The 22,899-nt window shown below is 36.7% G+C and overlaps 2 protein-coding genes across 19 annotated transcripts in view; both read right to left on the bottom strand.

The window, feature by feature from the left end:
- LOC109056631 (immunoglobulin superfamily member 5-like) overlaps window positions 1-5,972 on the bottom strand; it is a 43,162-nt gene extending 37,190 nt beyond the window's left edge. For both annotated transcript variants that reach the window (XM_042770882.1, XM_042770883.1), the window contains exons 1-3: window positions 5,687-5,972; window positions 3,081-3,146; window positions 2,319-2,639 (exon numbers count right to left, since the gene is read on the bottom strand). In XM_042770882.1, coding sequence (XP_042626816.1) covers window positions 2,319-2,639; window positions 3,081-3,117 — 358 coding nt within the window. In that variant the 5' untranslated portion in view covers window positions 3,118-3,146; window positions 5,687-5,972. The remainder of the gene's footprint in view (window positions 1-2,318; window positions 2,640-3,080; window positions 3,147-5,686) is intronic.
- Window positions 5,973-6,104: 132 nt separating this feature from the next.
- Window positions 6,105-22,231, bottom strand: LOC109089655 (SH3 domain-binding glutamic acid-rich protein-like). 17 transcript variants are annotated; one of them, XM_042770886.1, is made up of 13 exons: window positions 22,056-22,229; window positions 19,066-19,251; window positions 17,854-17,934; window positions 17,137-17,214; window positions 15,688-15,831; window positions 15,309-15,335; window positions 14,911-14,931; window positions 14,275-14,299; window positions 12,229-12,254; window positions 11,942-11,971; window positions 10,770-10,793; window positions 8,477-8,528; window positions 6,105-6,858 (listed from the first exon to the last, which is right to left on the bottom strand). In XM_042770886.1, exons 1-12 carry the CDS (start codon window positions 22,098-22,100, stop codon window positions 8,520-8,522), a joined length of 696 nt encoding a protein of 231 aa, XP_042626820.1. In that variant the 5' UTR covers window positions 22,101-22,229; the 3' UTR covers window positions 6,105-6,858; window positions 8,477-8,519. The 17 variants fall into 17 exon arrangements, with proteins under 17 accessions (XP_042626820.1, XP_042626826.1, XP_042626824.1 ...); XM_042770892.1 differs by lacking the exon at window positions 17,137-17,214 and having other exon boundaries at window positions 22,056-22,231; XM_042770890.1 differs by lacking the exon at window positions 11,942-11,971.
- Between the last annotated feature and the right edge of the window lie 668 nt (window positions 22,232-22,899).

Below are 22,899 nucleotides of genomic sequence, written 5' to 3'. Positions count from 1 at the left end.
CTGATCCCCAGTTGTCTGAAGAGTTTGGTTGCAGTTATTGCTGCTGAATGTCAGTAGCGTGTTTAGGTGCCTAAGCACACTACTGACATTCAGCATACCTAAACACGCTACTGTGTGGAGCCTCACAGTCAAGGTGGGCCCCCGCGGAACGTGATTTCTACCGAGGGTTACCCCCCAGGAACTGCTTGCTTAGGGCCCCCAAAACTCTAAACATGCCTCTGCTAAAGGTGGCACATCCAAATATTACATTTAAGGGGGAAATTAGGGTCATAAGTGACAGATGCCTTTAAGGAGCGGATTCCAGAGGCTACACAATCAGAAACATGAAACAAAAATTCAGGAGGGTGGTGGAGAAGTGGCGGAACAGGGGAGGGTTGGTGGGCCAGGCCAGTGGAGTAGAGGAGGGCCTGGGGACTATGGCAGAGCAAGCGACCAGGCTGGAGCCACCAGAGCAGCGAGCCAGGGAAGAGAGGGAGGAGGGGTGAGAGGGTGGAGCAGTGGGGGCGGGGGGGCAGGGTGGTGGGGGAGGAGCAGGGACCTGGGAGAGGGAGGAGCTGAAGACCACCACTGTGAACCAGGCGGAGCTGTAACAGCACGGAGAGGTTAAAAACTGTCTCTGCAGCCACAACATTACAGGCAGACAGGTCAGAGTTCAAGAATTGTATATTTGACAGGACAGGCAAAGAGCTCAGAGATGGCCTCTTTGGCAGTGACAGGGCAGGCTAGGGGTTCAGCAATGGCCTCTTTGGTTGAGATAGGACAGGCAGGAAACTCACAGGCTGGAGCCAACACAGAACTGAGCTCTGGGGCTTAAGTGAACTCTGGCACAGAATCACAGACTGGAACAGGCTCTAGAGCAGATTCATTGGTTGCAGCCGGCTTAACTGGAAACCAGTCTCAAAACGCCTTGGGCCCACCTTAATGACTTCATGCAGCACGTTCATGATACCCAGGAACACTGAAGTGGTATCCATGTCGGCTGAAGACTCTGGTGTGGCAGCCATGATGGCTGGAGACTCTGGACTGGTGACCATCCTATGAATAGGCTCTGGACTGGCACCCATCTTGTGAAGAGGCTCTGAACTGGCGGCCATGTTGGGACTCTAGACTCTAGAATGTTGGCAATGACGGGCCGAGACTATGGATGGCAGCCATGTTGTGAAAAGGCACCACATGAGAAGGTATCTCTTGCTCTGGAACTGACTATCTCTCCCTGTGGGATAGAAAGTCCACAACAGCCCCAAAAGACAGGTGCTTTGTGCCGAACCTCCTCCAAGTGCTGATGGGCTTATCAAGGGCATAGTTGAACAGGGTCTTGAGAGCTGCATCATTGTACTCCAGCCCCTCCGCAGGACTCCTGAAATCCATAGTAAATTCACTCAATTTAGGAACTTCCCGAAGCATGGGTTGGTAGAGGGGACTTCAGGTAGCGGAGGCTGGTAGCTGGACTGAGCCCATTCTCTGCTGAGTACTCATGTGGCTGGCTCGTTCTGTCACGGTAGTTTAAAGGGATAGGGATGCATGATAAAGATCGGCCAATCATTAATGCACATCTTGTCAGTAAAGCCGGTTCTCTAATCAGCGGTAAATTCCTTCAGGTGTGTGATTTCACATAGATCAGCTGTTACTACACAGAGCCGTGATTCACAGACAAGCTGTGCAAATCCACATTCATTGTCAGCGTTTATTTGCGCAGCTTGTCTGTGATCAACAGCTCTGTGTAGTAACAGCTGCTCTATGTGAAATCACGAACCTGATGGAATTTACCGCTGATTAGAGAACCGGCTTTACTGACGAGATGCGCATTAATTATCGGCCAATCTTTATCGGTGCACCCCTATAAAGGGATGAGGCGAGGACTCAAAGGTGCAGGAAGAATGGCCTTTTATTAAAAATAAAACAAAATAAAAACTAACAAAAACTACCCCAAGGGGGGAAAAAGGCAGGCAGGCAGTCAGGCACGACATGTCATGGCAAGGCAGAACAAGCCAGGAAACAACCAGGGTACATGCCTTGCACATATATACAAACAATGAACCAGCACAAGACAAGGAGAATAAATAGGGAGCAAACAAGGAGGGTAACGAAGGAGACACAGGTGGAGCAAATGAACCAATAACCAGATAACAAGAAGGGTGGGGTCAAGACAATAGACAAAAGAGCACATGGCATAAACAAACACATGACAAGTCATGTGCTCAAACAAGGACATATGAATGCTAAAGAGTTAAGTAATAATTAGTAAAAATATTACAGTGTCTTGCATGACACAGTTTTGCAAATATTTAAATAAATGTGATCTGCAAAAGCTCACATACCTTGTACAAACAGGGCTGATGATGATCTGCCAAGTCTTGTAGGCAGCAGTTCACATATGACTTCCTGTACAATGGCGCTGAAGGAAGCGTTCATCAGCACTAACTCCCACATGGAGAGAGATGAGGTGGAGTGATTGACTGTGGACACATGCTCATCTCTGCCTAGAGGACCATGTTCCACTGAGATGGTGAGGACTGTTCTTCCACCCAACAGCCAAGTCATGACATCCCAGGATTCATCAGTGCTGCAGTTAAAGTGAACCTCACTGCCTCGTAACACAGTAGCATTCTTGGGTTCTAGATGGATAAAAGAGGCTACAGCTGTGAAGAAGAGAGACACATTTGAATAAACTGTAGACAATGTCTACAATGTCCAATTCTCACTATTAACTAGTTGCCTAATAGTATGCCTATTATTAATATATCGGCTGTTTATTAGTACTCATAAACCGCATATACTGCATGACCATGTTCTACATCCCTAATCCTACCCAACATCACAAAATTAATAATTGCAAATTAGGAGTTTATTGAGGCAACATTGTAGGGCCTTAAAATTGGACCTTAAAATAAAGAAATTTGGCGTAAGTACAGTAAAAAAAAAAAAAAAAATTCAGCAGCAATTATTGCAGTATTCAAGTAAACCAGTGATATTCTGTATTAATGTACATTCCACTTTAATCCTACAGCAATTTTTCTTGGATGCAAATTCATGTACTTGGATAAACACACAAGCCTTTACTTAGCAGATGACACACTGACCTTGGATTACACACAGCTGAAGGATGTGGCCATGCATATTGCCAGAGAAACAGTCAGGCCATTGTTCTGTGCAGCAAGGAAACAGTAGAGAAAATATTTGCAAATTGACACAAAATATAAAATTGTAGTGACAATTAAACTTGTTTACAACACTGAGAATGGTGCAGTCAAACTTGCATTAAAGTGTTGTGAAATATAATCCAGATGGGTATGTTTATCATACTATTTAAATAACCAAATAATTTTGTTGAATTGTGTATTCTTTTGGAATTACATTTATATAAATTTTCTACATGTTTAATATATATTTTAATATATTTCATATTAGGTCCAGGTAAAAATTAAAAATTAAAAAAATGCAAAGGCAATACCGATACAGGTGCATCTCAATAAATTAGAATGTCATGGAAAAGTTCATTTATTTCATTAATTCAGCTCAAATTGTGAAACTCGTGTATTTAATAAATTCAATGCACACAGACTGAAGTAGTTTAAGTCTTTGGTTCTTTAATTGTGATGATTTTGGCTCACATTTAACAAAAACCCACCAATTCACCTTCTCAACAAATTAGAATATGGTGACATGCCAATCAGCTAATCAACTCAAAACACCTGCAAAGGTTTCCTGAGCCTTCAAAATGGTCTCTCAGTTTGGTTCACTAGGCTACACAATCATGGGGAAGACTGCTGATCTGACAGTTGTCCAGAAGACAAGTCATTGACACTCTTAACAAGGAGGGTAAGCCACAAACATTCATTGCCAAAGAAGCTGGCTGTTTACAGAGTGCTGTATACAACGCATGTTAAACAGAAAGTTGAGTGGAAGGAAAAAAAGTGTGGAAGAAAAAGATGCACAACCAACCGAGAGAAGTTCACAGTTATGAGAATTGTCAAGCAAAATCGATTCAAGAATTTGAGTAAACTTCACAAGGAATGTACTGAGGCTGGGGTCAAGGCATACAGATGTGTTGAGGAATTTGGCTACAGTAGTCGTATTCCTCTTGTTAAGCCACTCTTGAACCACTGACAACATCAGAGGCGTCTTACCTGGGCTAAGGAGAAGAAGAACTGGACTGTTGCCCAGTGGTCCAAAGTCCTCTTTTCAGATGAGAGCAAGTTTTATATTTCATTTGGAAAAACAACGTCAGAGGTGTCTCACCTGGGCTAAGGAGAAGTAGCCCAAGTTGCTTGAAGTCCAGTGTTAAGTTTCCACAGTCTGTGATGATTTGGGGTGCAATGTCATCTGCTGGGCTTTGGTCCATTGTGTTTTTTGAAAACCAAAGGTTACTGCACCCATTTACCAAGTAATTTTGAAGCACTTCATGCTTCCTTCTGCTGACCAGTTTTTTGAAGATGCTGATTTCATTTTCCAGCAGGATTTGGCACCTGCCCACACTGCCAAAAGCACCAAAAGTTGGTTAAATGACCATGGTGTTGGTTTGCTTTTATGGTGAGTGGACTGAAAAGTCATGAGACCTGAACCTCATAGAGAATCTATGGTCAAGAGGAAAATGAGAAACAAAGATCAAACAATGCAGATGAGCTGAAAGCCACTGTCAAAGAAACCTGGGCTTCCATACCACCCTCAGCAGTGCCACAAACTGATCACCTCCATGCCACGCCAAATTGAGGCAGTAATTAAAGCTAAAGGAGCCCCTATAAAGTATTGAGTACATGTACAGTAAATGAACATACTTTCCAGAAGGTCAAAAAAAATTTTTTTGGTCTTATGAAGTATTCTAATTTGTTGAGATGGTGAATTGGTGGGTTTTTGATAAATGTGAGCCAAAATCATCAAAATTAAAAGAACAAAAGACTTAAACTACTTCAGTCTGTGTGCATTGAATTTATTTAATACACGAGTTTCACAATTTGAGTTGAATTACTGAAATGAACTTTTCCACAACATTCTAATTTATTGAGAAGCACTTGTATATGTATGTTACACGTTACATAATTCACATTACATTATCATTCCTGTAATACACTAATGGAAGTTATCCTCTCTGGACATAATGAAAAATTAAATCCAGTATAATAATACTGCCTGATGTACTGTATAAGTGGTAGATTACATGAAATACCTCTGAAAAGTATACATGTTGATACTGATGCTCCATCCAAAACTTTCAAATTATTATTTTATAAATGTACACTTTTATGAGCTCAACTGAGAAACTATGTGAGAAACTAAGAAAGCATAATAAAAATAATTTCACAAATTTTGCATTACAGTATGAAGTACGGTTGAAATTTGCATAATAGTCATTAAAATAAAATACAATTATTAGTATTATTATTATTGTTATTATCATTTTCTTTGTGCTAAAAAAATCAATCCCTGTTTTTTTCTCTTTTGAGTTTAGGGTGAAAAATAAATAAATAAATAAACAACTACACATGGGATTTTTCCCACATTGTAGCCAACGAGTCTATTGCTACCTCTTTTAAATATATATAGATAAATAAATAACCACATTGTAGCCAACGAGTCTATTGCTACCTTAACGAGTCTATTGCTACCTTATAAGCTCATGACAACATATGAACAAGATACTGTTTGACATTTGTATTTTGAATTACAGATCTTTCTGCTGTATTCTTACCTTGAATATTCCAGGATGGGCTATACAGTATTCCAAAGAGGCTGAACAGAAATCATGTTTCCCACAGTCAATACAGTAGCAGTTTCTTGGGCACTGTGGGATGTGGCCAAAACTAGCCAGTTAAATATTACTGAAAGCAAAACAGCCTTTTTAGCCTTGAACTGACCACTGCAAATATCCAACAGTGACTCACAGGCTGCAGTGAATATTTTAGTGACGGCCTAAAATAATGTCTGAAATCTGCTGCTATTGTTAAGTCACATGTGAGGCCCACTTCTTATCTTCCATTCACTATCTCTAGGGAATCTCTTTAAGGTCACATCCTGTTTATTGAATTTGTACCACCCTGGTTGAACATTTCTGCTATTTAAATACACACAATGTGTCAAGAATAGAACATAATGAAGCAGACAGCGCCTTTAAAACTCACTCTTTATTGGTAAATAAGGGTATTTCCAACCATTCATTTCTGTCTACATACAAAGTGCATTAGAACAGCCAACCAACTAAAGAGAATGGCTTCCAGCAGGTACTGACGTCACACATTCAGACTAAAATCAGACACAATAGACTGAAAAAGGAGGGAATTGTGACTGATGTCCTTTCACAGTGTTAATTTTAACTTCAACTTCACTGCGGTTGTATAACTACAAACAACTACAATTCTACATTTTAGAACCATATTATGTTGTCTGACTGAAGTATGTAATAGATGAGTTCAGTTTATTTTTAGCATTGTAGCAAAGTGTGTCCATAATATGACTGGTAGTGTACTTCACAATATAAGACACACACAGAGGTATTTGTAATTATTAGTTTGGCACATTTGAGTGGTTTGGCACAACTATTTGGGATTCTACAGAACAAAGTCACAAAGTGATGTTAGTTTAAAAGTAGTAGAATAAGCTATTTTCTATATGTACATTAAGGAAAAAAGACATCCCTTTAAATTCACTTGAAACTCGCCACTTAAGCTTAAGCAACTCTAGCGTAAAAAGGCATTGTGGAACCTCAAAAAGGCACATTTATCAGGGTCGGGGTGGTTTGAAGCTGGAGTCCTGAGTGCATATTGTCCAGTGCAGTGGTGTCACATTTGGCTTTGGCAAAGCTGCAAAGAAGGTATTTGTGGGTGATTTTCGGTGACTCCAGGGCAAGTGGGGTGTCACTTCAGGCTGAAATGTAAAGCACATTGTTAGTGTGTGTGCGCGAGGTTCAGCGTTCATTTATGAATGCATCAAAGTTGTTCAGTAACATCAGGATATTCCCTCACTTATGCTGTTGATTGCCACAAAAAATGAAAAATAACAGAAATAAAAAAGTGTTTATAGAGATATGTTTATAACAGAAAACCTAGTTAAAATCATAGGCATCATTTATAGTGCAGCTCACAACCACAGCCTATTTTGTCCTCAGCACTTTATGAAAAGCTTGTAGCAGGTTGTATCTAATACATAGAAATCATCTCCAACTGTAGAGAAGATTTTCATGTCATTTCTTATGTTTTGCTGAGTGAAAGTTACACTTGTTACGAGCATCCGAAAGTGACAGCCGCAATCTGTTTCTATGAAATCACAAAACAAAATCCAAACAAATGCGTCACCTCCCTTGACATTCACTGACGTAAATCTTTGGTTTATTAAAAAAAAAAAAAGTTATTTTATACTGAATCAGAACCCAGAACCCTCCATGCAAAAAGATGTCATGCCTGACATTCACATGCTGATCCATGCATTTATTCATTGACCTATAAAATAACATAAAATTACCTATAAAACCCTAAGACGGACTGCGGCAGAAATATGGATCAAATGAAATATTTCACAAGTTCACAAGAATCATTTCCTGCTCAGATCACAGTGTAATGAGAAATTATACGAAATTAACATCCCCTTGTACTGTTAAAATTGTTATTTACATGCTTTTTGAACTTTGCTAATCATCTTTATGTTATTCATTTAATCAATCACATGGACTATTCATCAAAACAGTAAAAGCTCATGGTAAATTATTTGTGTGTAATTAATATTTATGAGTTAAACCTCTGTCATTTTTTAAAATCACAACCAGCATGTCTGTGCATTTATTTGTGCTACAGCCCGCTTGCCTGCTAGGTTTTAAGGGCATTACTGTAAATATATTTTTGCCCATTTATACAAATATCTATTTTTGCACTTGTACAAATTTTAAACCTCTCCTATGTCACTATTTCCTTAGAATTAAACAGCCTTTTTTTTTTTTTTTTTTTTTTTTTTTTTGCTGTTGTGCCTTTAAACACCTTCTTTCTGTGTTAAATGAACAGCAGTACTTTGAGAAACTTTGAAGTTACTCAACAGAGTATCAATAGAGCTTCTTGTTTATAAATTCTATCATCTATCCTGCTTATGTTATTCACTGTGACTGGAAGGGCCACATTTCTGAACACTGAATTTGAGTATCAATAAAGATTTAAACTATTAAAGTTACAGTAGCTTTTCATAGTAGGCTACTCAATGAACTTCTATCTTAAACGATAAATATAAATCTGTGAAATTGTGAGATAAAAATACATGATATCTTAATGCTACAAACACAACCAGTTCATTTAAGCCAGTATGATTTAGGAAGCGTAAGCATGTCATTTCTGACAGGATCTTTCTTTCAAACAATCAGCTGTCTTTGATTCACCAGACTGACCAATATCACAAGTCATACCTAGACACTTGTGTTTTATACTCTAGCAAATGGTATCCTTCAACGCCACCAAGTGGCAGAGAAGACAGAAAAAAAAAAAAAAAAAAAAAAAACTATTACCTGTGTGGGAAAATCCAGGTCCAAAATCCTCTGCTTCAGAACACTAGTCTTCCTGTGAAAGACAGCAATCACTCATTTAACGGCATACCGTGCCTAGATGTGCCATAAGTGCTTCCTGTATAATGTGTTTGGCTATAATTCCAATTCATTATTCATTGTTTTGGTGTAACCTCTAACATCTCTTTAACACTGACTCTCACTCGCTGAAAATACACTCAAACCCAATGCTAAGATAACTGAAAAATACATTACAGCATTTCCTTTTTACTCCAAATCAAAACACCATTCGCTGCATTGCTTTCCCATCTGGACGTCAACCATGCGATCCTGAAAGAGCAGAGCCCATGTCCTGCTTATCTCAATTCTACATTTTCGAACTAACGTGTTTTGAAAGCTGATGGTCTTGCTCAACATCTGACAGATGCTCTTAATGCAAGAACATTACACTGGTTCAACAAACTATTTGATGCACACTCAACAATGCATTTTCTCCATCCTGGGACTTCAAACAAAACAGTCATGCGTATATTCCATAAAAAAAAAGCAGGAAGACCATAAAAATTATAAAACTGAAGCCCTAAACCCCAACAGTTTTTGGGGCCATCCAGATGTATGATGACACTGCAATGTTAAATTATAAGTTGATTTTTTAATTGTTCTTGAATATGTAACTGTCATACTGCCCAGAGAAAAAAAAAAATCAATAAATCAATCAATTAAATAAAGTACGACACAAAAAGACAAACCATGCAAGGTTCATAAACTTCTTAGGTTTTATCTACTAATAATCAAAGTCTGATTAAATAAAACACCTAGAATAAATACTTTTTTATGTCTTAATTGAACACACTGACCCAGAAGCTACCATGGCAAACATTTTAAACTGTTAAAGTGTTCAATAAAAATACTTTAAAAGTATCTTATTTTTGTGGTATATGTTTCATAGTTAAAGCTGTTGTAAGTGATGTTAGCCGTCCTGCTGCTTTCTGCCAGTTGTAAGTGAATTAGATCACCATTATCTCTTAAATAACATATTCTGTTTCCAAAAGCAACCCCCCAATTACTTGTCTGCAAATCTAAGCTTTAAACACTGTAACAGAAAGTTTAAATTGCTTGATTTTTTTCCCCCAAGCAATTCAGTGACACAAATATGAAGGCAACACTTATTCAGATGCAAGTAGTCCAGTGGTTCTCAACCTCCCTGACTTACAGAAGGTATTAGACAATATAAAACATAGACTACATACATCTCTGGGATTTCTGAACATTTTTAGGTTTTACGAAGATAAATTCAAGACTTTTTAAGACCATGTAAAGAAAATTAAGGAATAAATTGAAGTGAACACAATATGTCAATATGTTCTCTAAATGTAAATGGAGCAGAAAATGAGTTTTGAAAATTGTTGAAAATTAGCAACAATTCAAAAGATTATTTTTCCATTATTTAAATAATCTTACAAAACAAAAAGTTTAAGGCTTGAATACCTGTGCTCCCAACCACCAGATGGAAATAACTTCTACTGTACTTTCTGATCACACCGCAAAAAAAAAAAAAAAAAAGTGATGTTCTTTCTCAGAATTTTTTGTGTTGTTTTCCAGTGCAACTGTTTAAAGACTCTTGAATCAAAATACATTTATTTGAGACACAAAAAATGACATAAGTTAAGCAGTCTTGTTTTCTGTGAAATTGATCAAAATTAAGTTTAGAGTTTATGATTAAAACAAAAACAAATATCTGCCAATAGGCTTATTTTAAAAGGGAAAACATACTTCATTATATGTTTTTTTTGTTGTTTTAATGTTTTATTAGATTTGTTTTTTTTAAATTTTCAAGACTTCATTATACATTTGCATCTCAAGTAAAAATATCTTGATTTAAAAAGGTTTAGATATTTTTATTGAAAAAAAAACTAAAGGAAGACAGGAAGGAAGTTTTTTTTTTTTTTGCATCAAGGCATTCTCTCCGATTTAAGATTTTTTAATGGAAGGGCAGATTAAGGCTTTTAAAGACTTTTTCAACCCTGAAATTAAACTACAAAATTTGATTTCAGCTTACATCTTGATTTGAGCAATTTTAGCATATTTTAAAACTTTGTTTTGTTTAATTTTAAACAATTTTAAGCCAAATTGGGGTCCCCATGGAAGTGTGCTGAGGCCCCTAGTGGGCCCCCTGGTTGAAAACCACTGACACAGTCAATCTGAAAGATTTGGAACACAGTTGATGTGATGATTTTTTGGTTTTGAGATGGTAAGTTCAAGACTTTCTGAAACAAGCTAAGATGTGCTAGAGTACCTCTGAGGCTTGCTCCTCTTCCTCCTGCAATGAAGGAATTCAGCATTAAAACAAAAGATAATGCATCAATGTATGTCTGAGTGACACAAACAGCTACAGAGGGAGGAGAAGGTTACGCTACACCCAGATTGAAGTTCTCTGAGCTAAAGCTACATGAGGAAGGGCAGTGGAAGAGAGTTTGAAGGGACGTGTGTATGTTTTCACAATAAAGAAAGATCCTAAAAGTGACAGCCAATGGAAAGAACTTCCATGATTTCTGCTCCTGAAACATAAGTGAGTGGTGGAATGACTTGATGGGGGAAAAGAAAGAGAGAATTCTGAGAAATGAGAGAGAGGTGGCGAGCTAAGCAGCATGTGTGGATGAAAGGGAGAGCAGGTGATGATCGTGGAGATCGTCTGCAAGGTTCACTGCAACTGAATGCATAGGCAATAAAAAGATAATGTGTTGTTGAAGTGTCTGTAAGCTTGTCACAAAAAAGTCACGTAGCTGGTTAGTGCACATACTTCAACACACTGAGTAGTGCTCATATGGGTGATGTGATTAAATCTGGCCCACAACATTTCCTGATCATGTGCCATCTTTGTACAACAATAGTATTCAAGAGATTTATATGTCCAGGCAGGATTATTTGTCTTTGTACTTAGTAGCATTTATTTTTATTTTTATTTTTAGAAACTGTTAATGTGTGTGTCAGTGTATAACCAAATGTAGTTAAGAATACAAATCATGCACATTATGTATACCTATGAAAATTAAAATAAAAACAGAAGAGTAAAATGTTTATGACCTTCTAATTAGTTAGTGTTTCTCACTAGGGAAAGAATAAAACTAAAAACATAAAAATTGCTGTCATATTGACTAAAACAATTCTCAGGTTATGACTGGAAATGCAATAATAATAAATCATAACTTATGGAATATAGGCCTAGGTGTTATTTTAATTACATCAAGTAGTGCAGATTGTTAGGATTAGAGTTTTCCTCAGGGTTAGCTGCATGTAATTATGCATAATTTACCTTTTTAGATCCGTTTCCTTTTTTAATAAGGTAAATTTATGTCATGTTATATAGGCCTACATTATTCACTGATGGGTTTGAGTGAATCACTTATGTCTCCGAAAACAGTGTCAAAAACTTAAAGAAAAGGGGAAAAAAAACATGTATGAATCTACCTCGAGCTCTCTGAGTTCTTCTTCTTCCTCCTAGAGGAGAGAACAGACTGAATCAAATGAGAGGAATGTGAGCGCTGAAGCTGAATAGAGGAACATGAGAGACACATGCAATTGGAGAAAAAGATGGAGAGAGAAGAAAGAGACTGGCAGCAGGCAGCTAGAGGAGAGAAGTCAAACAGGAGGTGAAAAGGAAGAATGAAGGAGGAAAATCAGTGGCCAAATGGGGGGGGGTGCAAATCAGAAGCACAAAAAAGAGACAGAGAGACTTCTCATCAAACCCAAGTTACCTCAGACACCAACTCATCTTCTGCCTAGAACAAACAGGTGAGGAGAGAGAAGAAGGGATAGAAAGAAGCTTTTAACTAGCTGAATTTGGACAAAAGAAATAGAACTGATAAACTGAATTCAGTACTGTCATTGAACAGCAGGTGTGCTATCTAATTTCATTCCATACTTATATGTACGTATGTACTATACAGCAAATTTCAACTGCTTGATTGTTATATCATTGAAAAATGTTTATTATATCACCCAACTATCCACCTTTTTCAGGACGTAAAAATGGGCGCCACCATTTGTCAATTCTATGGGTGAAACTTACGGTCTCATTTGCGTCCAGCTATTTTTAGATGTACAAAACAGTTCGTTTTACTGCTTGATATTGACAATTGATGTGTCCTATCATATTATTTTGACCTGTTATCTTAATTAAGAACACACTGGTTTGTACTGCAAACAGTTTTACCGTTTACTACACGTTATTCTCCTCGTTATTTACCTATATCGGCTAATGAAACAGAAGTCTCACCCATAGGCTTACTTCCGCGTTGAGGAAAAAGGTGGATATTTTAAAAGCTGAATATAGAGTACATCCTAACTGCTGTATCCACATTCATACATGTTCTCTATGTATTTTATGCTTATTAAAGCTGGATATTCAATAAAAATAACAATATAGTGAAGGATTTTTGTCTATGTTTGGATTTTGACAGGTGGCCATTAAATATCAGAATGAAGTCTGATTTTTAATATCAAGATAAAGCAAAAGAATGCCCGTAAGTAGTAGTAAATTGAAACTGTATTTCACACTGACATGATGATTAGAGTGACCACTTGGTTATTGCTCTCTTGCAGGACTGCAGAAGTTATTTTGCAGGGATAATGGTATTTAAATATTGATGATGATTGCATGATAAAATCATTTGAATTGCTAATAAGTTTTATTAATGGTGACCGGTTCTGTGACTGGCATGCAATTTGCCTGCATGGGTTTGAGTGATACAAATGTAATACAAATATACAATACATTTTGTTTTTTGTTATACAATTGTGTTTTAAGTATATTAATTATATTGATGTGATTTACTGGTTATTGGGTTTACAGTCTATTAATCATAATGTAATTATTATTAGGTTTTCTTATTTCTCAATTCCAGTCCTCGCGCCCCCCAGCTCTGCATATTTTATGTCTCTCTTTGTTAACACACCTGATTCAGATAATCGCCCATTAAAAGTGAGCTCTGTTCATGAACTGTGTTCCCATTGACATGCTCCCTACACAGTGTTCATTGCTCCCTACTCCCTGAGCAGGGGAAATCTGTTTGAAGTTTACTTCACTTCAGAACATTCATTCACGGATTTGTGCTGTGCGACGTCTTCACACATGGACAAATATGACATCATATGTTCACTTCTGACTAATCATTTTTAAATTTTTGTCTCGCACACTTCAATGCACTTTGAATGGAACATACACATTCGCTTCGAACTGGAATCATGGCGGAATATCCTGTGATGTCCACTTCACAGCGCACTTATGTTTGAATAAAACAAATGTCTGAAGCAATAAGAGAAACATACAAAATGTGCAGAGCAGGGGGGCAAGAGGACTGGAATTGAGAACCACTGCCTTGACTAGTGAACTAATGACGATTCATAATTTTCCTGCACGTTGTTTTAGTACCTACAAGTTGTTGAATTTTTTTGTTTGTTTTTTAGGTGGGGGGGGTGTTGTGATGGAAAACATTTCAAGCAAAATGCTTTTAAAAACAGAAAATGCATCCATGACACCTGTAAGGCAAAGGCAGAAGGAAAATAAAAAACATGGAAAATTCTTTCTGAGTTAATGACTGACTAAAAAAAGGCTTTTAAAAACAGAAAATGCCAACAACAACTGACTAAAAGAACCAAAAAAAAAAACACTTGGATGCAAAGGAAATAATAACAATAATGGAAATGTTGTCAGCGGGATGAGAAGGAATGGACGGGAGAGAATAGTAGAGTTACAATCACACTCCAGATCTACAATCTGTTCATTCTAGAATAAGAATCATCTGAGACCAGATGGTTGTCCTCAACCTGAAACAATGAGTAGCAAACATTAGCTTTAGCTTATAATCTTTCTGACTGAAGGGTTTCATGTATTTTTAGCTGCGAATAAAAAATAAAGAGGGATTAATCAACCTGTCAGTTTTTGATGAGAAATAATAAAAAAATAAAACAATACATAAAAAATTAAATAATAATAATAAACAGGGTTCTCACACTTTCCCATGGTATTTGAAATGTTTTCATGATTTAGAAATGTTTATATATATTTATATTTGTATATATATATTATTAATAAGTACACAAATGTCTTCAATAAGACAGACAGGAAACCATAATTGTTCTCTTTTTTGGGGGGGTTGTGGGGGGGGATTAATGACTTCCACTGTTTGGCAGAGAAAAGACAGTACTCTACAGACAACTGTCATTGCACCTTGTGATACACACATTCGTTTCTATTTCCCCTCTTTGGGCAACAGTAACATTTTCATTTTGATTGCCAAAGGAAACATGCTGCAGTCCAATAAACCAGAAGCAGTCATTTAACTGCTATGAGTGATGTCACAGACTAGTGTAAACACTAGGGCCATCATTGTGAGAATTGCTTCTTGAGAGAGAGAAAAAACAGATTTCAGTCTTACCCTGTCCTCTTCTCCTTCCTCCTGTGAGTCACAGAAGAAAAGAAATGGTCCAGTTAGAATAGTAATGTACATAAAAGAATAAGGTTTAAACATTGCTTTCAAACTCGTAGTAATAGTAATACAGTAGTAATTGTAAATAGTAATAGTTTCATTACTTTTACAATAGCTTTTAATAGTACTGTAATAGTGTAATAGGTATAAGGTAAAAAGTGAACACAATAAAATCACACTGGAAAACTTTTATATAATTGTATAACAATATAAATAAGGAATAGGTGCTTTGAATGTTATAAATGTATTAATTACAATATTCATTATCCAAAACATATCTATCTATCTATCTATCTTGTGTAAGTTATATAGTAATCAACAGAATTGTTTAAGCACTTTTTTCTTACCTGCTCTTCCTCCTCAGCTGGTTTTCTCTAACAAAAAGAAAGTTAAATTAAAATGAGCAAATTTACATCAGGCAGAAAAAAACACATTTACTCAACAAACACTATAAAAACTACAACACTCTTGCAAGTCAAAATGTCAACAGGAAACACAAATTAGCAGGAATCACTACAAACTACAAGAGAGGAGATGGTAAAGCAGGGCATTAGATGTTAATTTCAGGTGAGATTACAGGTGAACCTGCAAAAAAAAAAAAAAACCTGGAGGTTAATAGATGAAGCAAAGGATGAGATTATTTGGAAGAAGAATGAGCTGCTATGGGAAAACAGATGATGTTTGAGGAGGAATGAGGGTGAAGTAGAAATTCTGATGGTCAGTTACACTCTCTTCGTCGTCTTCTGCTGGTTCCTCCTCTTCTGCGATATCATCTTGAGCGTCTGTCTCTGCCTTCTTGTCTGGATCATCTTCTTCCAGCTCAGCTATGTGTGCATCTCCATTCTGCTCAGCCTCTACGATTTCTTTTTTCTAGAAGAACAAGCAGTGCATACCAGGAAAAGAGAAATTAAAACTGTTTCAAATGCACAGCATCTGCTAAGGCACAACCACCACGAGTTCCATAGGAAAGTTTTCAAACAGGTCCCTCAGGATGAAAACAGGCGTGAGTTAATGAACTGGAGGAACATTCACCAGTGGAATAGCACTTAGAAAGAAAAGGGGTTTGTTATACTGTATTAGACAATGGGAATGTTGACATGGAAAATGGAAATTATCAATCAGTTTGCAATGTTGAAAAATCCACTAAAGCATATTTCGATCTTTCAAGAAATTTTTTTCCCTCAAACAAGAATTAGGATAGTAATAAGTAATAGGGTTGTAATTGCAAAGCTGTAAATGCAAAATAAAGTTGTAAGTACATGTAATTACAGAATTGTAACTGCATAGTCATTTTTATATGACTTTGAAACTATTGCAAATATAAACATTAGTCAGGACAAAATAAACAATATTTCTACATTTTAAGTAATTAAAAATTGCAATCCTTTCAACTTAAGTATTTGTGAGAAAGCTTGCCTGATTAAATGTGATTAATAACACTATGCAAATGCAGTGGATTAACAGGAACAGCATGCTCCACGTTGAAAGGTTTATGTGTGGCTATGTTTGGAACAGAATATCAGCAATGCACATTGTACTACAAGGTTTCTTTTGTTAAAGGGATAGTTCACACAAAAATGAAAATCCTGTCAAGATTTACTCACAAACTCACATTGTTCCAAACCTGTATGAGTTTCTTTCTTCTGTTGACCACAAAAGAAGAGATTTTGAAGAATGTTGGACAAGTCAATGGCTACCAGCAACTGTTTGGTTACCATCGTTCCTCAAAATATCTTCTTTTGTGAACAACATGAGGGTGAGTAAATGATGACAAAATGTTCATTTTTGGGTGAACTTTCACTTTAATATTAGTTAACTACTTAGCATGCACTAATGAACAGCAATAATACAGCATTAATTAATCTTAGTTAATGTTAATTTCTACATTTACTAATACATTTATTAAATCAAAATATCTGTTAACACTGATTAATACAATGTGAACTGGACAAATGATAAACAACTGTTTTTATTAATTAACACTGACAAAGGCTAAATGATGTGCATCCTAATCCAAACATAGCCTAAGTGTTAAGTAAGGTTGTGATAGGCAGGTGAACAAAAACCAAGCTGAGTCAAAAAGCAGACAAGAGGCAAACAGTACGGACGTGTCTGGAAATGCACTGAAAGTGAATGGTAAAAAATGAGAGTAAAAAAAGTTCAATCAAATATTACTGTTGTGTCATCATCAAGATGTTCCTCTGTGCCAGATCCATTATGAAGCTTTTGTGTATTTTCAGCTTGTTGTGCCTCCTGCACCAAGAGAGGTTTTTATTAATACAATGACGATCAATTTCATTGCTTTCAACACGGGAAAGTTTCACCAAAAGTGCTACAAAGAAGAGAGGAAGAAAACAGTTGTACAGGATTCTACATTTCCTCTCACAAGGAAATGTCACTCTAGTGGTGTTTATCCATTCATTGCCAAAGACTCTTCTGGTAATGTTTTACCTTGTTTTAGAGGATACCATAAAGCTTGGGAAGCTTTACTGTCTTTTGCATTTCAAGTAATTTACTATGTTTTTTATGAGATTCTCCATGTTATGAGAAACATTAAGGTGGAAAAAGACTTTTAAAAAAAATAGAGAAAAAGAAGAAAAATAACTTTCTCATTTTACGTTACTTCTGTATTCTGCATTACTTCAGCATTTGACAAAGTCATTCCAACATCTGAATTTAGCTGAGGCCTAAAGTGGTACCAAAAGCAATATTTTGGTGGATTACTGAACATGAAAAAAACACACACCAGTGGCAGCATTTGACTCAGTTGTTATTTGGCCCAGTTGTTATGACACTGGTATCACTTTAAGATACTGCAGTCTAACATTTTGACTAACTTTCATGTCAAACAAGAAAAGGAAACACACAAAAAGAAAAAAGAAAAAATACAACCTTAGATCCTGGTGGAGGTGTCAGACCCAAAAATTCATAGACTGTGTTGTCCTCTTTGGCTTCAAAGAATGTTTCATAGTCCTGCAATTTAGGATAGGAAACAATCATTTAATATAATATAGCAATTAATATAGCAACACAACAACATAATTTCTGTGGAATTCAAAAGAAGCTATCAAATAGAGTGTCCAGGCTGCTTTTTCTATAAAACATGGATATGGACTTATATGTACTATATTAAAAATCTTAAAGGGATGCTCCACCCCAAAATGAAAGTTTTGTCATTAATCACTTACCCCCATGTCGTTCCAAACCCATAAAAGCTTAATTCGTCTTCAGAACACAATTTAAGATATTTTGGATGAAAACCGGGATGGCTGTGACTGTCCCATAGACTGCCAAATAAATAACAGTGTCAAGGTCCATAAAAGGTATGAAAGTCGTCGTCATAATAATCCATCTGCCATCAGACGTGCAATCTGGGTTATATGAAGCGACGGTAAGTGAAGAAAACTAAAATAACAACCTTTTTCAATAATTCCTTTGTTAACGGTCTCCTATGTGTCTTTCCATATCACCGTATGCTGATTGTTTTCTTCACTTACAAAAAGTGTTCCCGTTGCTTTATATAACCCAGATTGCACGTCTGATGGCAGATAGAGTATTCTGACGACGACTTTCATACCTTTTATGTACCTTGACACTGTTATTTATTTGGCAGTCTATGGGACAGTCTCAAGCCTCCCGGTTTTCATCCAAAATATCTTAAATTGTGTTCCAAAGATGAATGAAGCTTTTACGGGTTTGGAATGACATGGTAAACATAGACTGCAATCAATTACATATCCAAAAAAAAAAAACAGAATCAAAAAATACAACAGAATCGATTTGAGAGTTTAATTTATAATGTAAAACAAAATATGTAAGTCTCTTCAAGTAATGTTAACTGCAGATGATATTTTAGTCTTAAAACTAAAAACCTCTATTTTAAAACCCCATAGGATTTCCCAAAGGAACCTGGCTTGAAAATTATAATTCTCTTCAGCTCTTTCGAATAGGTTTTCGTGTTATACTGCTGACAGTCTTTTATGTATTTTACATCTCTTAACCTGGATAAACAACATATAACAACCTTTACTCATTCAGTCCTGTCCCACATTATGATTTTTATTTAACATTTAGATGGGAACCTCTGTTGTAGCAGGTTCTTACCCCACAATACATCTCCTCATTGAAAATCTGTGGAGGAAGAGGAATTCCATTGGTGGGCTTCTTTTCTCCAGGGACATTTTCCCTCATCCACCTCCGGTTGTCCTCGTTTGAAGCAATGTCAAGTTGTGCGTAATCGATTTTAAGTGCCTCAAGAAACCCGACAACATCTTGCTGTTTCTTTTTGATCTGTGGTATTGGAAATAATAGATTACTAATATGAATCCTCAAAATTTCTCCACATTCAAAATTTCTCATTGCAGATTAGAAGTCCATGTATAGTAAACATCTTAGAAAGAATGATGTCAGACGATAATAACATGTTTCTTTTACACTTCAGATTACCACATAGAAAATACCTGACTCACCAGCCAGGGTTACAACACTTTCCAATGTACCTCCACTGGACCCATAAACATTGCACAAAATGGGATTGTGTGTCATTTCCCACAGTTGTAAGACTAACACACGCACACAATGTTTTCAGAGTAGTTATGTTTTATACATTTATTCTATTTGTTTACTCAATAAAAATGCACATCGGAAGCACTGTTAAATAAATAAATAAATAAATACAAAATCTGACTTGCAAATTTGTAAAAAAATAAAAAATAAAATAAATAAAAAATAAAAAATTCCAAACTTTCCAAATTGAGTTAGAACAAAGAATTTTATCTTTAAATATTGTGTCAAGTTCCCAGCATGCATTTGCTATAGATTTAAAAGGGTCATAGGATGCCTATTTTCCACAAGTTGATATGATCTTTAGGGTCTTAATGAAAAGTCTGTAACATAGTTTGGTTAAAATTTCTCAATGGTAGCATAAAGAACACCTTTTTTACCTTGTCAAAACAGCTCTTTTCAGAGCAAGCAGTTTTGTAGCATTTTCCTTTAAATGTTAATGAGCTCTGCTGACCCCGCCCCTCTCTTCTGAGCTGCTCTCTGAGGGACTGTCTACTTTAGCTGCATTCATCGTGAAACTGGCTAATTAGCACATTATCAAGAAAGGCGATTTGCAAAGATTCATTAAAAAAAAAACCTTACACACTTCTTCTGTTGGTGAAGCTGGATCACGAATGATTTGTGCGAACATAGACGTATTTATGTAGATCGGGGGTGCATTCTCTTCAAAAACAGACGTAATCCACTACGTCTTCAGTGGCTCAGATGTCGGGCGTAAATGTCGATTGCTATGTTCATTATTACATCCAACAACAAAACACCTCAGTCGCTTAGGAGTCATTCTCGTCTACATCTGCTCCGGCGGTGAAACAATGGCAGACTGATGACAGTCACTCAGGTAAGACACCAGTCCAGTCTGTGCTGAAGCACTACTGTCAATCAAACTATCGTGGGATGGGCCTGTTTTTGTGACATCACACAGACAGGCACCTGAGATTGGCTCAATTTGAGAAAGGGGTAAAGATTTGAGCAGATTAAATAAAAAAAAAAAAAAACTGGGTGGATTTTTATCATTTTAGCGTGGTTGTGTACACACACTGTCAACATACATTTCAGTTCAAACTACTTGTAAAAGTGCATGTAGCATCATATGACCCCTTTAAGATTTTAAGAGGAAAATAATGCACATATCATGGAGATGGAGCAGGCTTTGAAAGTCAAATGTGAAGGTGAAATAACAAGGTTAGCTCTTTGCAGTTCTAAATGTTTAACTATCCTTAGTTGCCATGACAAGAATTTTGGTCACACTTTATTTTAAGGTCCAGTTCTCGCTATTAACAAACCATTAATTAAAACTTTTGCCTCAAACTAGTAATTTGCTGCTTATCGATATAGTTAGTAAGGTAGTTGTTAAGTTTATGTATTGGGTAAGATCTAGGGAGGTAGAATATGGTCTTGCAGTATATGTGCTTTATAAGTATTAATAAATAGGTCCCTACTAAAGTGTTACCAGAATTTTAAAATTCAGTAGACTTCCTGTTACTCATTAGATGAACTAAAATATAAGTTATTTTTAAAATGAGTTAATTTACCAAATTATTGCAGATTGGTTGCCTTGTTTATTTATTTAGGTACATTTTTTGAAGTGTATCCACTGTAAGGGAACGGGTGTTACACATCATGATTTAAGAAATGTAACTCAGTGTTGTGTGTTTTTTTTTTTTTTTTTTTTTTGCTTTGAACCACTTATCCCTTTCTTGTAGTATAACAAGTGCATTAATAATTAATGCAAAATCTGAATTTAACATGACATTTATAATGTCTGTACAGAGTGAATGACACCTCATCTGTTCTATACATGTGCAAAAATGTCAATATCCAGTCAATATTTGTCCAAAAAGCAAAAATTGATATAACCGTACTCGGTCTACCCCAATTATGTTAAATGATGACCACAATAAATTGAAAATCCAAAAATTAACCTGAGGTCTTGCAACCCTGTATTAGGGCAGGTTGCAACAACACTCACTCATTGGACTTGGAGGCTAATTTACATGGTACAGGAACAGATTGTACATTTCTAAAGTAGGTCTACTTTAAATTTGAATACTCGCTTAAAACATGCTGGCTTAATTTTTAAGACTCTAACATGTTAAACATGATCAAAATATTAAAGCAGCCAACATTGTTGTTCGTGATAAAATTAAAAGATTAAATGATTAGCACTGTTAGTTATCTCTAAAAACAAAAACCAATAAATAAACATGCTACATTCGTCCTGATAAGCCACTGAAAACAATTCTGGCAGTTTCATGTCTAGAGGAATAGCTGCTGCAGCAGTCAGGAATGTGATCTCAGAGATATTTAAGGAAACTGGCGGAGCTGCAACTGTTACTAGGTCACTCAGGATTATTTACATTGACTTGAGTTAGAACCGTTTTTAAGAGTTTAAAATACATCCACCGCTAGTTACTGCTAATATGATCGGAACTATCGATCCGTTCCGCAATCTGTATAAAACATAATCACAATCAAGCGAAGCGACCTGTTGAATGCTGAAACAATATCACACTTGTTATCCGGTTTCTTACCGCCGTCGATCCCGATAAGGATGCGAGGAATACTTTAATGACCATTTTGTGGAAGTGCAAAATAAAATGAGCAGGAAAACGTGTTTAAAGCCACAGTGATCCACACCCCTTTGGCTGGAAAGCACACAGCGCTCGAGCCTCTCGGAGTCTATTTCTGTCCGCAGCACATCATCGCGTGGCGGGATTGGTGCGCGTGTCCCTCTGCTGTCTGAGTGATTGGCAATTTCAGCTGTCTGTCCACATCAGGAGCTGCTAAACTTAGTGGAACGACTTGCATATATGGACAGAGATGCTGTTTTTTAAGAAACGTGTAATTGTAATTGTGTAAATAAAAAAAATAAAGTTTGTAAACTTTGATGACTGGCCAGTCTGCCTTAATAAATTGGAAAGTTCCCACACTCTCATATACAGGGACAGAGTTGTTGTCGAGGAAAACAACAGAATTTTGTCCCAGCTCTCTTCTAAAATATGACCTAACTGACCTGGGAAAAGAGGGCCATCCCTTGGATGCAACTGGTGCAGCCGCACCGGGCCCCACGCTTGAGAGGGCCCTGCTCCCTACCTCTCACCTCAGCTGAGGACGGTCCTTAGCCTGTCATGGGATCAGAACATCAAAGAGGCTTGAGGGGAGCTTTTGGGCAACAAGAAAGAAACCATCTAGCAATGCTCTTGCAGTGACCAAAAAAAATCATAGTGGCATTCCAGGAAACACCCCAAACATCTAAGCAATAGTTAAGCACATATCTGATGGGAAAGGTAGGAATATCATGGCAGCAAGTTTTGCACAGACAAGAACTGCTCTCAGAAAGTTTGAAGATTTGCATTATCTTGCAAGATTGGTTAA

This window comes from Cyprinus carpio, chromosome A15, assembly GCF_018340385.1.
Source record: "Cyprinus carpio isolate SPL01 chromosome A15, ASM1834038v1, whole genome shotgun sequence".
Classification (NCBI taxonomy): domain Eukaryota; kingdom Metazoa; phylum Chordata; class Actinopteri; order Cypriniformes; family Cyprinidae; genus Cyprinus; species Cyprinus carpio.
Note: the sequence above shows the minus strand (reverse complement) of the source record. Positions and strands in the feature narration are given on the sequence as shown.

What these genes read in the sequence shown, in the direction of transcription:
- LOC109089655 (XM_042770886.1), bottom strand. Translation starts at nt 22,100, where the DNA reads ATGGTCATTAAAGTATTCCTCGCATCCTTATCGGGATCGACGGCG. An exon ending in CCTTATCGGGATCGACGGCG is followed by an intron (nt 19,252 to 22,055) that starts GTAAGAAACCGG and finishes CCAATACCACAG; the next exon opens with ATCAAAAAGAAACAGCAAGA. An exon ending in GGACAACCATCTGGTCTCAG is followed by an intron (nt 12,255 to 14,274) that starts ATGATTCTTATT and finishes CCTGTTTGTTCT; the next exon opens with AGGCAGAAGATGAGTTGGTG.